Below are 14124 nucleotides of genomic sequence, written 5' to 3'. Positions count from 1 at the left end.
AAGCTTTCATGAGCTACAGCTCACTTCATCGGATGCATTCAGTGGAAAATACAGTGGGAAGATTTATATACATACAGAACATGAAACAATGGGTGTTATCATACACACTGTAAGGAGAGTGATCACTTAAGGTGAGCTATTACCAGCAGGAGAGCGGGGGGGCGGTGGGGGGAACCTTTTGTAGTGATAATCAAGGTGGGCCATTTCCAGCAGTTGACAAGAACGACTGAGGAACAGTGGGGGGTGGAGGGGGGGGAATAAACATGGGAAAATAGTTTTACTTTGTGTAATGACCCATCCACTCCCAGTCTCTATTCAAGCCTAAGTTAATTGTATCCACTTTGCAAATTAATTCCAATTCAGCAGTCTCTCGTTGGAGTCTGGTTTTGAATTTTTTGTTGTTGAAGAATTGCAACTTTTAGGTCTGTAATCGAGTGGCCAAAGAGATTGAAGTGTTCTCCGACTGGTTTTTGAATGTTATAATTCCTGACATCTGATTTGTGTCCATTGATTCTTTTACGTAGAGACTGTCCAGTTTGACCAACATGCATGGCGGGGGGCATTGCTGGCACAGGATGGCATATATCACATTGGTAGATGTGCAGATGAACAAGCCTCTGATAGTGTGGCTGATGTGATTAGGCCCTATGATGGTGTCCCCTGAATAGATATGTGGACACAGTTGGCAACAGGCTTTGTTGCAAGGATAGGTTCCTGGGTTAGTGGCTCTGGTTGCTGGTGAGTATTTGCTTCAGGTTGGGGGGCTGTCTGTAAGCAAGGACTGGCCTGTCTCCCAAGATCTGTGAGAGTGATGGGTCGTCCTTCAGGATAGGTTGTAGATCCTTGATGATGCATTGGAGAGGTTTTTGTTGGGGGCTGAAGGTGATAGCTAATGGCGTTCTGTTATTTTCTTTGTTGTGTGGGCCATGCTAGAGCCACCCACACTAAAGCATAGGAGCCTCCAGGCCAGATAAGAACATTGATCCGTCTACTTTATCTGCTTCTGGCAATGACCAATGCTTCAGAGGATGGCAGAAATCCCAAGCTCTTTGTAGGCTGCTATCCCAGGGCTGGGGAGGAATGCACTTTCATACCTATCCGTTTGTGCTGTGAACCCCTTCTGCACTCCACTGACGCACACGAGCTCCAGGGGAATGAAGGCCAACAGCTTCATTTCACCAAGCCTGAGACAGTTCGTTCAACTCCTCTCTGATCCGTCTGCCTGGAAACAGTTGTCAACCCGTGCTGCACTCCAGCAGCAGTTACTATCCTGCCCAAACACGAGCAGGTGCAGATGGCTCGGGAGGATCCGCAGAGCCTTTTGCCTCTGGACATGGGGCTAAATTAGCAGACACTGAACATGGTCACCATCTACCAGCTAAATCAGTGGGAAAGGTTAAATGTGCTGGTGGAACGGATGGGATGCCGCAGCCTCGGTCTCAGCAGATAGGTGCTACATCACAACCAATCCTTCTATTTGCAGCCTCGGCAGAGGGCTCAAGGATGGAATAGCCCAGTGGTTCTCAGGCGCCAGTCCCTGAGACCTTCCTGATGCAGTTTATGAAGGCAGCAAGCCAGTTTCTGGTTATCAGAAAGGGTGAGAAACGCTGGGAGAGACCACAGAGGTTTGAACGCCCCTCTAACCCCTAGCAGAACAGCCCTTAACTTCATCTACATCACTTTGGTGTGCAAGAGAGAAGGATACAGGGTCTCAGACAACAGAAGCCAGCCTCTCCCGTTTGGAAAAGCAGGCATCTCTTATCAGTGAATGATCCCACTCATCTGCCTCCGACGGCGAGCTCTCCTGCCTGTAATAAATGCAATGTGCACACCACATGTACAGAGCAGCCACGCCCCATCTGGCCTCTCTCTCAGTCCTGTAATCAATCATTATTAGCAAGGATTGTGGGGGGAGGGTGAGATGAGCAGTGCTTTGCCTTGCACACACTAATAATCCCTTGTGGGAGGTGGGGCAGTATCATTATCCCCTAGCTACAGGGGGGAAACTGAGGCACAGAGTTTGGGGAAAGGATTTGAGTCACACATTGCGCGAGTGGCAGAAACCAAGAGCTCCCAGTTCCATATGCTAATCACTAGGAAACACGCACTACTGCACCACTGACTCGCTCCCCGTCCTCCCAAGACAGGAAAACACAGGGAAGAAATTAACGACTGACCTCTCCCTCTGGCCCAGGTGTAGGAGCGGTTGGTCCCGACGCCCTTCACTTCTTGCACATCTGGCTCGGCTTGTCGAGGCCGCAGGTGCAGTTCGTTGGCTTTGGTGGTTTTCAAAGGCATGATGTACTTAGGCAGCCCTTTGTAGAACCATGCACCGGACCTCTTCCAAACCTGTTCAGAGACAGAGACGCGTTTACCCATCGGCCAGTGCATGTTCATAGCGGGAGCATGTGGGCTCAGAGACTGCCCCATCGACCGTGCTAGGCCAGCAGGCTTTGGCTGGCTAGCCCTAACACCAGTTCCCTGGAGCAAGTTATTGTGTGACCATCAGGACATCCCTGTGAGGATAACGCTTATCACTGCTAGAACGACATTCCTTTCCCCAGGCCCTCCTCTGAAGCTCCATCTCTCTCCTCCCAAGACAAACACCAAAGGAAGGAGAGTTCAAAAGGCTCATCTGGAGCAGACTCAGCAAGCTTTGCAAGGATTGCCAGTCAGACCCACTGCAAGAACTCGGTGACCCCCGGGGCACCCCCTGCAATGAACAACCTCCCCCACATGGCAGCAACAGATTAACAGAGATTTCAATAAACCAGATAAATTCACATTAGAAATAGGGCACAACTTTATAACAGTGAGGTCAGGTTAGCTGATTAGCTACTGCAACCAGCTAGCAGGGGAAGCCGTGGATACTCTGTCTCTTGAGGTCTTGGTGGGATGCCTTCCTGGGACGTGCTTTAGTCAAATAAACTCCAGGATTAACAGGATGAAATCCTATGCCCAAAATTTATACCCCAAGCTCTCTTCCCACCAGGCCAGGAGGAGGACAAACTGCTACCTGTCAGGTGGGGCCAAATTTCTTTCCAACGAACCTCCCATCCCTTTGCCCCATCTCCATTCGCTCTTTCTTGCTGCTGAGTATAACAAATGGAAGCCCCTACCAGTACCTAGTCTGGGATATCCCCTATCTGTACACATGCTCTCACTAGATAGTCTACTGGTCCCTTGTGGCCTCAAAAATCTATGACAAGACACAAACCTCCTGCAACAAATAGATCTGAAAGAGCATGCTCGGCTCAAACGGGCAAGTTCCATTAGCTTCCAACACAGCTACTCATGCGCTTAAAGTAATAAATGGGCCAAAGAGTGTTGCTGCATCAGGCCACTTTGCTTTTGAGTCCTAAGGGACAATGCTAACAAACCCCAACATAAAATGGATGCGAGCGACAATATTTCTGCAGTAGTAACAACTGGCTTTTGGTGCTGCATTGTGGGGGCTTGACGTTCATCTTAAAGAGGGATTCCAGCTGAGACCATTTAGCAAGGGTATACCTGCACCTGCCTCCTCTGGAGGAAGGCTGCTACAACTGACATGCACTTGGTGAACACTCTGGGGGCTGTTGATAGACCGAATGGGAGGACCGTGAACTGATAATGTTTGTGGTTGACCACAAACCGTAGGAATCATCTGTGCGCAGGCTGAATGGCTATGTGAAAGTATGCGTATTTCACGGCAAGGGCGGCATACCAGTCTCCCGGAACCAGGGAAGGGATAACTTCACCATGAATTCGTTGAGTCCTCGCAGGTCTAGGATGGGACTGAGACCCCCCTTTGCCTTGGGGATTAGGAAATAATGGGAGTAGAATCCCTTGCCCCTGAGCTCCTAAGGAACCTCCTCCACTGCTCCTATGGCAAAGGACCACCTGCACCTCCTGGATAAGGAGTTGCTCGTGAGAAGGGTCCCTGAAGAGGGACGAGAAGGGAGCATGGGAGGGAGTGGAGGAGCAGAAGTGGAGAGAATATCCCACTTCTATCATGTGAAGGACCCAGCAGGCCAATGTTATTTGGAATCAAGCACAGAAGAAGTGGAATAGACGATTCATAAAACAAGGGGAAAGGATCCAGTGTCGTGGCAGGTGCGCTGTCTTCGGGCACCCCTTCAAAAGGCCTGCTTACAGCCCAGTGAAGGTTGGTCAGACCTTGGCCCTGCCCAGAAGGGGGATTGGAAGGTTTACTTCTGCCGTTTCTGCCCGTGTCTATAAAAATCCTGCCTCGGCTGAGGAGGATATGGGCGCTGCTGCTGCGGTTGGAGCTTGAAATGTTTTCGTTGGGTTGCCGGCGTGTGCATGCCCAACAATCTCATAGTTGCCCGGGAGTCCTTTAAGCTGTGCAGCTTGGAGTCTGTTTGCTCCAAAATAACCCTGTGCCGTCAAATGGTAGGTCCTGCAGAGTTTGCTGCAGCTCCGGGGCAACCCGGACACCTGTAGGCATGAGCTCCTCCTCATGGCTATTCCTGAGGAAAGAGTATGGGTGGCCGAGTCCGCGGAGTCTAACAAAGCCTGCAAAGAGGTCCACGCCACTGCCTTCCCTTCATCAACAATAGCCGAGAACTCGGTTCTGGAGTCTGGTGGAATTAGTTCCTTATACTTCAACATGAAGTCCCAAAAGTTGAAGTTATATCTACTGAGGCTAGCTTGCAGGTTAGCGATCCTCAGCTGCAGGCCACCAATTGTGTACACCTTCCTGCCATCCTTTTCGACTCTTTGGATTTAGGGGCTGGCCCCTGCTGCCCCCATCTCTCTTTCTCATTAACTGCCAACACTACCGAAGAGCATAGTTGCGTGTGAGAGAACAGATACTCGTATCCCTTAGAGGGGACAAAGTACTTGCACTCAACACCTCCGGCTATAGGTGGGATTGAAGCAGGGATCTGCCACAGAGTCTTAATATTGTTCTGGATCGTCTTTATTAGTGACAGAGTTACATGGGATGGACCCTCTGATGCGAGGATGTTGACCATGGGGTCCTCGGGTCCTCTGCCTGTAACCCCATGTTGTGGGCAATCCTCTGGAGAAGGTCCTGGTGGGCCCTGTGATCAACTGGAGGAGGGCCCAAGATTGAAGCTCCTGCCACCGCCTTGTCTGGGGACGAAGATGAGGAGGCCAGAGGTGGAATGGGGTTCTCCTGGCCCTTGGGCTCCCTGACCTCCCCGTGGACAGAGTCTGGGGCCTCTGTGGCGACTGTAGCCATGGTGGCAGTAGCCCAGCCTTGCAATGGGTCTTGCCTTAGAGTCACCTCAGTGGCGACATGGGCCAGCGGTGGGGCTTGTGCCAAAGTCACCTCGGATCCCCAGGGCATAGGTCAGTCCTTGGCTGGCTGGGGTGGTTGGTGCTCAGAGGCCACCGAGTGGGAACCCCTGGAAAAGGAGCTCTGGGCCTGATGGTAAGCCCAGGGGGTCCAAAAGGGCCACTGTGCCAGAGGCTGCCACTGGAAGTGCCAAGCCACTGGTTCTTCCCTCCATCGCCTGTCAGATCTGTGTCGGCTGCTATGGGAATAGAAGGAGTCACCATCCAAGTCTGATGAGACAGATCTTAACTGGTACTCGAAGGGTACTGTGCCAGGCACCGGTGCTGAGCTGACGATGCAGAGGACTGGTGTCGAGGGGCCCGTGCCGGTCCTCTCTCAGAGCCAGGGATTGGTGCCGCTCCGTCCTCTGTGCCAGGGAAGAGAAGCAACGTCCCACTGGTGTCGGGAACCCAGAACAGAATCCGGTGCCAGAGCCTGGTGTCTTGGTGATGGTGTTCTGGAGCAGTGCCCAGGCAAATGGTGCCAGGCAGGGGAAGGCGACTGCTGCATCATGCTCGGCTTGCTTCTAGATGGCGCCAGTTGCGACGGTGCCGAGGCTTATCTTTGACCGCTGGGGGCTGAGGAGCCATCATGGCAATTAAAGCTCTGGCAGCTTCAAAAGTGTCTGGGGTGGAGGGTAGCTCTAACTCCTCCACCTGGCACTGCTCCTCCAGTGAATTGCTGGGCACCAGACTCGACGGTCCTCTTGGGGGAACCGAAGTCGACAGTGCCGACTCTTGCTGCTTGGGTGCTCCTTCAAGGGACACACGAGTGCGGTGCTTGCCGGTCCCACTGTTTTCGGCACCGGGGAGCGCCCTCTGTTGGCTTTTCTATGCTGCTTGTATGGCATCAGTGAGTGCAAGTGGTGCCGGGTTGTCTCCTCAGTGTGCAGTGCCAGAGTGCGTTAGTGCCGAGGGTCTCTTATTCCAGAGTCCTTCCTCGGCACCGTGTCAAGTACCGATGCCGGGGCAATCTCCGTATGGACGCGCTCGGTGCTGGGCCCTGGTGGTCCTCAGCAGACTGGGGACAAAGAGCAGATTCCATGGGCAATTGCTTATGTCGGAAATCTTTTTTGTCCTGGGGCAGAAAGCCGTGCAGATCTTACACCTTTCTGTCTGGTGTGCCTCCCCCATACACACTTCAGACTTGAGTCGTGGGGGTCACTTGTTGGCACTGGTTTACTGCAGGCTCAGCAGTGTTAAAAGAGGAGAAAGCTCAGACAATTCAAATGTGCTGCTGGCATGGAAAGGGCAGTAACCTGTAATCTCTCTCCAACTTAGTTTTTAATACCAACATTGTGATGAAGCAACCATGTTAAACATATTTAACATAAAGTGTGGGGATTCAGAGGAGATACGCAGCAGAGAAGAAGAATAAATACCGGAAAATGCAATTTCATTTGTGCCTCCCAGCACACAGAATAATGAACTAACGAGACACGCTGTCCAAGAAAATGTGAATATATTACAGATATATTCCCACTGCAGTTGCATCAAGTACTTGTTCAAATCAAGTACAGATCAAATACTTAAATATTTCATGCAGAATGTGAATCTTGCAGTTCTGCTTGGAGCTGATGCAGCTGACAGAGGAAATAGCCATACTTGGTGATTCTTACTGAACTTTTCATCCGGCGTTCCCAAAACACTTTGCAAATGTGGGCCTCAATACAAACAGAGGTGCAATAGTGGGCATGCTTAATTTCATCAGGGATTCTGCAACTTGCATTTTTACAACAGGGCATAATCAAAGGGTGCTTGAAATGCTCGATGATGATAAATCAGATGTCAAGAATTATAACATTCATAAACCAGTCGGAGAACACTTCAATCTCTCTGGTCACGCAATCACAGACATGAAGGTCGCTATCTTAAAACAAAAAAACTTCAAATCCAGACTCCAGCGAGAAACTGCTGAATTGGAATTCATTTGCAAATTGGATACTATTAATTTAGGCTTAAATAGAGACTGGGAGTGGCTAAGTCATTATGCAAGGTAGCCTGTTTCCTCTTGTTTTTTCCTACCCCCCCCCCCCCCAGATGCTCTGGTTTAACTTGGATTTAAACCTGGAGAATGGTCAGTTTAGATGAGCTATTACCAGCAGGAGAGTGAGTTTGTGTGTGTATGGGGGCGGGGGGGATGTGAGAAAACCTTGATCTATGCAGGAAATAGCCCGACTTGATTATGTTAAGAGTTGTCACTTTGGATGGGCTAGCACCAGCAGGAGAGTGAATTTGTGTGGGGGGGTGGAGGGTGAGAAAACCTGGATTTGTGCTGGAAATGGCCCACCTGTTGATCACTTTAGATAAGCTATTACCAGCAGGACAGTGGGGTGGGAGGAGGTATTGTTTCATGATTTCTGTGTGTATATAAAGTCTGCTGCAGTTTCCACGGTAAACATCTGATGAAGTGAGCTGTAGCTCACGAAAGCTCATGCTCAAATAAATTGGTTAGTCTCTAAGGTGCCACAAGTACTCCTTTTCTTTTTGCGAATACAGACTAACACGGCTGTTCCTCTGAAACCTGATGATAACAGTGTTTAGCATTGCTAGAGGACTTTTTACATGCAGGGAAGAATCAGCATCATCCCTGTTTCACAGATGGGGAAACTGAGGCACAGAGAAGTGAAGTGATTTACCCACGGTCTGATGGTAGATTAGAGGCCAAGTGGGGAACAAATCTCAAGTTTATCGATTCTCAATCCAGTGTCCTCTGCGCTGATCCATGCTGCTGTACCAGGTCAGCCCCGGCGTAGCGCTGATTATTTTTAGTAAGCCAGCTGCACAGGCCTCTAACATGCTTGAATGTGAAAAGATTTGAGGGCTGAAAATGAACCACGAGAGCAAACAGCCACCAGTGACTGGACCAGAAACCCCCTTCTGAAGCGTGACTGACCCTGGGTTGAGTCGTGAGCTGAGCCACTGTGCACCTCCATAAGAAGAGGTGGATTCTGAGAGGGCACGGGCTAAAGAAGTGTGGTTCCCAATTCCTTCCCCAGCATAGCGACAAAAACAATAGCAATTAAGCAGAGTTATGCTCCAGACAGCCAAATCTCTGACACCTGCCCCCCACTTGCTAGCTAATAAAGAACATGTTTGTCATTTCACATTGCTCCTACAACATTGTCTCTGCTGATAAATATAAGAGGGAGTGGAGACTTTTCGAGGGAGCTAGCATCTGGGCTGCCAGCATTGAGAGCACGCTCTCCCACTGACATAGTGCTGTGCACACCGGGGGTTAGGCTGATAGAATTATGTCGCTCAAGGGTATGGATTTTTCACACCCCTAAGGGACACAGTTATAGCGATGCAAGTCTGTGGTGTAGACCTGGCCTCAGACATGGGCCTAAAGTCAGAGTGGATACAGTTTCACGCAGCGGAAGCTGAGTCTGCGGAAAGCCTCCCCAGCTGGCTGCAAAAGGGCAGCGCTGCCTCTGAGGTCCAGCCTACGAAGAATGTGCTCCTCACCTGTATTAGGGGCTATGACCTAACATAAAGCAACAGCCCACACTCTCTTTCCATGGTGCCTCTACACTACAACTGCAGGCATACCCACAGCTAGCTAGCTTTAATCTAGCTAGCAAGACCACCAGGAGCAGCAAAGCCGTGGCAGCAGGGGATTCAGGGACCCTGGATAACTATTCTGGTGGCTAGCCCCCACTCCAGTCCGTGCTGAAGAGGTCACTGATATTGTTATCAAAGCTAGCTCAATTATGTCTACACATACTGCGATCCCACCTCTGACTGCAGTGTGGGCATAGCCTAAACTCTCATGATTTTATGGCAAGTTTCATCTGATGTTTAAGTTAAAGCCCCAGCTCCTGGAGTCAGGTGATTATGCAACAATCCCAGCTTTTTTTTTTTTTTTTTTTTACAGCTATGAGAACTAGAAACTTCTTTTAAAAAAAGTATGAAAATGGAACCTGCGCTCACTCTAGGGTGTCTCCTACAGGCTCAGAGATCAAATATACAGAGCCCCAATTTTCTTTTAAATAAAAAACCTGATGGTTCCTAAGCCAATCTCATAATTTTCGAACAGCTGGGATTGATGATACAGAGTGTTTCCATGTATCTGTTGTGGGAGACAGAAGTACTCCGCTTTTCTCTTTATTCATTCAGCTCTGAATATGCCAGGTCTCTAAAATACCCAACAGCAAGGGGAGCCAATACCTTCAAGCAACGTACAGTCCCAAGTGCACCCCCACTGAAGTACACACTGAAAGGATCATAGTAAGTAAAGGTGGATCTACGCATAGGTTTTTGTCCTGTTATAACTAGACTGGCTTAGAAACTGATACAGCTGAATAGGTACAACACGCCATGGATTACACACACACACACAAACCTAGTTACAGCAGTACAAAAACCTGTGTTTGGACCAATCCCAACACAGAATGAAAACAAGAGAGTTTATCCACTATTAATTCCATACACTCAGCTGTGTTACTGGCAGGCACAATGTCTGAAATAGTCTATGCTTTATATTCTTTTCGAGCCAGGACACATGACGTTTAGCTCTAGTGGCCATGAATCAAAATCATGGACACAGCAAACAGGCCAGCAGTGCAATCGATGAAGATGAAAGAGCATGACTCTTGATTAACTTTAAATAAAATACACCTGCAGTGATGCTTCAAAAATAAAAGACAGCATATAATCCTTCAGTTTGGGTCTTTTAATACTGAGCTTTACGCTTTCCAAGGAAAGCAGTGTTTACTCTTGCTGGTTACACAAACATTCGGAGGGAACTCCTAGCCCCACTGACGTCAATGAGAGTTTCAGTGGGATCTGGATTTCACCATAGGACTGCTTATCAGGAGAGATAGATAGCGAAACTGTTCAATATATAATAGCACTGAGCTCGTACATTGCTATTTTTATCCACAGCTCTCAAAGCGCTTAAAAGGAGGGTAAATCTCATCACCATTGTAAAGCTAAGGAAACAGAGGCACAGAGATGGGATGGGACTTCCCAAGATCACCCAGCCAGCAGGAAGAGAACCCAGGCTGCCTGCCTCCCATTGTCCAGTTCACTATCCTGTGGGCTGCTCTACCTCCCTGCCCCTGAACTCTCAGGCTTTGCTTGTGGGCCACAATATCGTAAGAGAAACGGCTTTGTGTTTCTGTGGGCAGACGCACGAAGGATGAAGCTGATGTTGAACAATGACACCGGCCCTATTTGGGCTCAGGTAGACCTGCCTCGGGGGAGATTTTGTTCACCCTAACCAAATTAAAATACTGGACAGCAGATTCAGCTGTTCATTATGGAAAACAATTTAAACAGCCATGTCTGCAACGAGCCCAGAACATTCACTGTGATTTTATAGCTCTGCTGCTATTCCCATTGCAGTTGCATCGAGTACTTGTTCACGTTACAGGAGGAGAGTTGCAACCAGGTACTTGGAGACAAATGTCTATTTTATCCAAGTCAATTTAGCCTCAGCTGGGAAACTTGGAAGCGACTCGAGGTGGAGAAGCGATCCCAACCCAGCCAATTCAAGGAGGCTGGGGTGCTACACCTGGACCTGCAAAGGGCTTCCAGAGAGCAAGAGGAGGAGAAGGGTGTGACTGGGTCAGGCTGTGCCTGCAGAAGGGAAGCCATGTGGTATGCTTAAGGTGTGCCCAGCCTGGGCACATTACACAGAACTGTCCAGAGATGGAGTGTGATTGCCTAGACTGCTGTGACAGCAGGACCATGTGGTGGGGATCCACTCAAAGCTGGGGGCAATGACTCTCCACCTTGGTATCCCAAGGCCAGCACCACCCCCTTCCTCTTCTGGAACAGAACAACTGGCACTAGATTCCTATGGGGTGGGGAAGGGACAAGGAGGAATCCTTGGCTCCTGGTCTCAGCAGCTGCTCCAACCAAGGAGCACAGAGTTGCTGGGGCAGCCAAGCTGCAACTCACTGATGCAGCCTTCCAGAGGCCACCTACCCGCCAGTGCCAGTGCAGGGGTTTGTTAGGAGGTGAAGAGAAAGAGCCAGGTTTCTAGACAGGCCATCTCTTGTTAGAGTGCACTGCCTGGTAGAACACAATTACTCTGGGGACAGAGAGGAGGGACCAAGCTGCACTAGAAGAGGGTGTATCTGTACCTAATGCACACATTCTTCTGCTCTAAGGACGGCAGCAACACCTGCGTTCTAGTCCCAGCTCTTATGCAGATTCCTTTACTGGCCTTGAGCATCTCTGGACCTCCTGGCCTCAATTTCCCTATGCGTAAAACAAAGATGGCAGTGGTTTCTTAATTAGCATCTGTGGTACTCTTGGAAGATGCAAAGCCTTATGTAAATGCGAGCTCTTGTATTACACTGCACTGGGATAACATTTATTATTGATGCCCATGTGTGGGATGTGCCTGAACACTCATTTCAATCCAACCCTACAGCCCGGCACAAGGAGGATAAGCTACACAAGCGAGCGCTCTTTAGTTTCATTGTTTGCCTTCATCTGCTCTTCCGTAACGTGGAGATTTCCAATTCCATTATTTACACCCAGCTGTCTTTACTCCTACCTTTAGGCATCGGAGGACAAGCAAATTGAAGGGCAGCAAAACTGCCATTCTGCCATCACTTACTGAATAGCAAAATCAACCGCATCTCTGACCCAAGCATTTGCTACAATACAGTGGCTGCTGGGCTTCAATTATTCTGCATTGCACCCTCAATCAGGCCTCCATTATGTCATGGGTCTGTGATGGAGAATGTTATTTTAATTCTATACATTCACTCTCAGCCCCCAAAATAGTATCTCTGTATTTCAAAGGAGTTCACCAATAGCAAACAGGTGCGTGGCCCTTGGATTGGATCCAGAGTAACCCAAAATAAATGATCCTCTGTCAGCGGGGTATTTTGCCAAAAACCACCCCAGGAAAGGCATAACCCTTAGCTATGGCCATTTATAATGAGCCTGGGAGGAGATGAAATATGTTCTTCCAGAGCAGCAATCTTCCGCCTATTTGTGGTTTTACTGTGATAAACCAAGAGATGCAGCCAGCCTTGAAAATGTCATTTAGCAAAGAGAGGTAAAAAAACAGAGGGGGTTGATGAAGCCAGGATGGAGCTTTTGTTAGGTTCCTGATGGCGTTTCATTCTCCTTGAGATTGAATGGCTGGGCTTTTTTTTTTTTTTTTTTTTAAGATTTCCCCCTTTGCCCCCACTTAAGTTGTTTTCGTTATCACTGTGAATATGGCTGTGTCAATTCAGATGTAAATGTGCATGAACGCTTCCAAGAGGATTTTAATTATGATGATAGCATCACTAATTATTGATATATAAATATAGAGAGATATAAAGTAAGTGGTAATTCAGGAAGGCGCTTGGTAGAACCTGGCAGGATCAGTCAAAGCCAGCCAAAGTACAGCGCTAATGGACCATGCAGGACTCAGAAAAATAACAGGAAGGAAGGCCGTTTGCCCACCAGGACAGGCATGGAAAAGCACTGTGGTGAGATGGGGCAGCCTCTCCCCCACACATTAAGATGGGTATTTCATGCCAGTTGATAGACAGCCCCTGGCCCTGCCCTGGGTGGGAAATCGTGAGACCCACAGAACTGTGGGTACAAGGAATCACAAGGTGAAGATTCTCATTCTCACACCAAACTGTCTTTCAGCAATGGAGGACGGCCTCCAGGCAACTCGAGTTGTCACAGCACAGGCTTCTGGGAACCACACCTGCTGCCACAAATGCCCTGATTAGAGCCCTCAAGACCTGGGCCTTATTCCACTGATAGCTGTCACAACAAGTTCCACTTGTGCCTCTGCCAGTGAACCAACTGTGCCGGCTGTGCATCTACACTACCCCGGCATCCTTGAGAGCGGCTTACTGCTTTACCAACCTCAGCCAGGTTAGCAATTGGCCTTGTTACAATCCCCTTGCTGACAACAGTCTGGATGGAAGAGGGAGAGCTGCCCTATCAAGCCAGGCGATGGAGATAGCTAGATTACATGCTTGTTTACGGAGAGAAATTTGCTAGACTGGATCAGTCCATGGGCCTGTCCTATCCAGTCTCCTGTCTGGGGTCTCCTCAGAAGCAGGTTAGATGTAACTCCGGCTAATGCTCCTTGCCAGTTCTGTGATGCTGTGCAGGGGTGAAGGGTAAGACTTGCTTTCAGATCCCCACAGTGATGAGCTCGGCCTCTGGAACATGAGATTGGACTGCCTTTATCTGAGCCCGCATTGCTACAGATGGCACTGTGGGCTGTACACATCATCCAGGTCCCATTTAAAATCCATCTGTAGCCTTGGATGCATCTGTTAGGAAAACTTGCCCAGAAAGAACAGTGCCTTTATCACAAGTGCTAAGCTACAGTAAACAACACCGGGGAGGGGGGCAGTGGCACAGCTGGGGCTGCTTGTGTGTCACCGAGAGAACAGTCGTAGCCTAATGCAGATCAGATCAACTGCATTTCACGGCAAGAGACACAAACCCTCTCCTTCCACGGCAGGATGGGAATGCGGATTGCACAGCTGATCTTTGATCAGGAACTGTATCCAGGCTCCATCCAGTTTACCTGCCCGTGTTATTGCTCAGCAGCACTTTCGCTCATGGGTGGGTGCGTGCATGCGTGTTATTTCTGCACACAACACTTAGTAAAATAAGCGCTGCTGAACATGGTGTTTTGCTTCTGGATGGCTGGGGCACCAGCCGCAGGCAGAATCCATTAATCACCGCAGCTCTCCAGAAATAAGACACTGTGTCAGAGGAACTTGTTCCTTATTGCTATTCAAAGCAGCCTGCTCAGCAGATGCTTCAAGGAAACAGAGCAATGAGGACTCTGAATGACTGTGTCTGAGATTTCCAAAGGGGCCTAGGGGAGTTGGG

At 49.2% G+C, this 14124-nt stretch overlaps 1 protein-coding gene across 2 annotated transcripts in view; it reads right to left on the bottom strand.

Moving 5' to 3' along the window:
- The window catches only part of RPH3AL (rabphilin 3A like (without C2 domains)), a 132871-nt gene that overhangs the window by 77084 nt on the left and 41663 nt on the right, over positions 1-14124 (bottom strand). For both annotated transcript variants that reach the window (XR_012155481.1, XM_073316016.1), the window contains exon 6: positions 2178-2349. Coding sequence is in view for 1 of the 2 variants with exons in the window: in XM_073316016.1 (XP_073172117.1) it covers positions 2178-2349 (172 nt within the window). In the remaining variant the exon portion in view is untranslated. The remainder of the gene's footprint in view (positions 1-2177; positions 2350-14124) is intronic.

This window comes from Lepidochelys kempii, chromosome 17, assembly GCF_965140265.1.
Source record: "Lepidochelys kempii isolate rLepKem1 chromosome 17, rLepKem1.hap2, whole genome shotgun sequence".
NCBI lineage: Eukaryota > Metazoa > Chordata > Testudines > Cheloniidae > Lepidochelys > Lepidochelys kempii.
Note: the sequence above shows the minus strand (reverse complement) of the source record. Positions and strands in the feature narration are given on the sequence as shown.